A 1,711-nucleotide genomic window follows, 5' to 3' on the forward strand; every position below is an offset into this window, starting at 1 on the left:
ATATATATATATATATATATATATATATATATATACATATACATTGAAGTAAAAGATGAATGTCAGACCGGTGTTAATATATGTTAGTATATTAATCTTATATAGGTTTTTCTCAATTTTATGAACAACCTACTAAAATATTTCATTCATCACCTCATTCATATAATACTCTTTTTCATTATAATTTACTATTTAATCTCTAGTTATTTACCCATTATTGCCCGAATTATTTTTACATATTATTTCTTACCCACTAAAACAAACTGTAATCCCCTAACTCAAGCATATACCACTATTAGCCATAAATAACATTTTTCTGTCTGCTGTGATGATTCTATAATACAAGATTAGAAAAACTGATAGTAAATCTTTATTATATGTTATATCTGCATTTTCTTATTTTTCATTTGAATGATGAAAAACTATTGTTTATATATAAACCTATTATTTTACGAATATTATTATTCCTAATAAATATTAGGTATTGAACCAGTAATTCATTGGATGATACCATCCCTTAACGAGGTTAATTTAACCTCTAATTGAATATATATACATATATATATATATTGTTTATTTGTTTGTTTATTTCAGATGATTAGTATGCAGGCTCACTGTTCGATTGGTAATATGATTTTTTTTATTCAATTGTTAGGTTATTATGATGGTGCAGAAGATAAGTTCTGCATAAAATGACACTCAAGGGTTTAATCCCACAATGGTAGCCATTTCGTTTGTTTTATGCCATTAGGCAAGGCAAAAATGCTTGCACGTTCAACGCAGTTACTGTCAGATATGTCAGTTGAACTAACTGACAGGTCTGAACTGAAGAGAATAAAAATAAAAAACACGATAAGAATATTCTCTGCACATACTATTTCTTTTCGATTTAGCTTTTGATTAGAATTTCTTAACCATTTTTTTGTATTGATTCCTACCCCTTTCTTGTTCATCATCCCTTTTTACCCTCACTTTAGGATAAGGGTAAATAAATATTGTTTATAACACAATTTATTGCATAGCGTTAATAGCCTTTATACAAACGTAGCGTTAACATTATCAAAATTAATATTATAAAAAATATATCCAATAAAAAATATGCATATGGATAAAAAAATGTTTAATCTAGAAACAATTTCCACTGGAATCCCTTTATTTGTCCCTGAGATCCTGAAATATCACCTGTCGGAAAATTCCCCTCATATTAAGTATTTCAGTTTTCAACGATATATAATTTATATTAAAAGATCTTACAGCTTCCATGCAATTATAAGCCTGAGCTATAATTTTTATTGTAGAATATTATATTTGATAGGACTGCTCTACCTGTATGAAGCTATTGAAGTACCTGTACATTTGCACATGTAAAAGAGTTAGCTGAATGTCATTAGTATATTACCTATTTTAAAAAAGCTGATATAATTTTAAATTTATCTACAGAGATAACTAAATATAATAATGTTTTTCCAGATATCCCTGATTTTAAATGCTTTGAAGAGAAAGCAGATATTGTATTCGTACTCGACGGTTCAAGTAGCATTTGGCCACCTGATTTCAGGAAACAATTAGAGTTTGTTAATTATTTCATAGATCAAATTGATATTGGAGAAAATGAGGTAATTATTATTATTATTATTATTATTATTATTATTATTATTATTATTATTATTATTATTATTATTATTATTATTATTATTATTATTATTATTAT

At 25.9% G+C, this 1,711-nt stretch overlaps 1 protein-coding gene across 1 annotated transcript in view; it reads left to right on the forward strand.

The window, feature by feature from the left end:
- LOC106869758 (collagen alpha-6(VI) chain) overlaps window positions 1-1,711 on the forward strand; it is a 22,987-nt gene that overhangs the window by 3,210 nt on the left and 18,066 nt on the right. The window contains exons 2-3 of the mRNA XM_014915623.2: window positions 595-625; window positions 1,471-1,616. Coding sequence (XP_014771109.1) covers window positions 595-625; window positions 1,471-1,616 — 177 coding nt within the window. The remainder of the gene's footprint in view (window positions 1-594; window positions 626-1,470; window positions 1,617-1,711) is intronic.

Source organism: Octopus bimaculoides, chromosome 4, assembly GCF_001194135.2.
Source record: "Octopus bimaculoides isolate UCB-OBI-ISO-001 chromosome 4, ASM119413v2, whole genome shotgun sequence".
Lineage (NCBI taxonomy): Eukaryota > Metazoa > Mollusca > Cephalopoda > Octopoda > Octopodidae > Octopus > Octopus bimaculoides.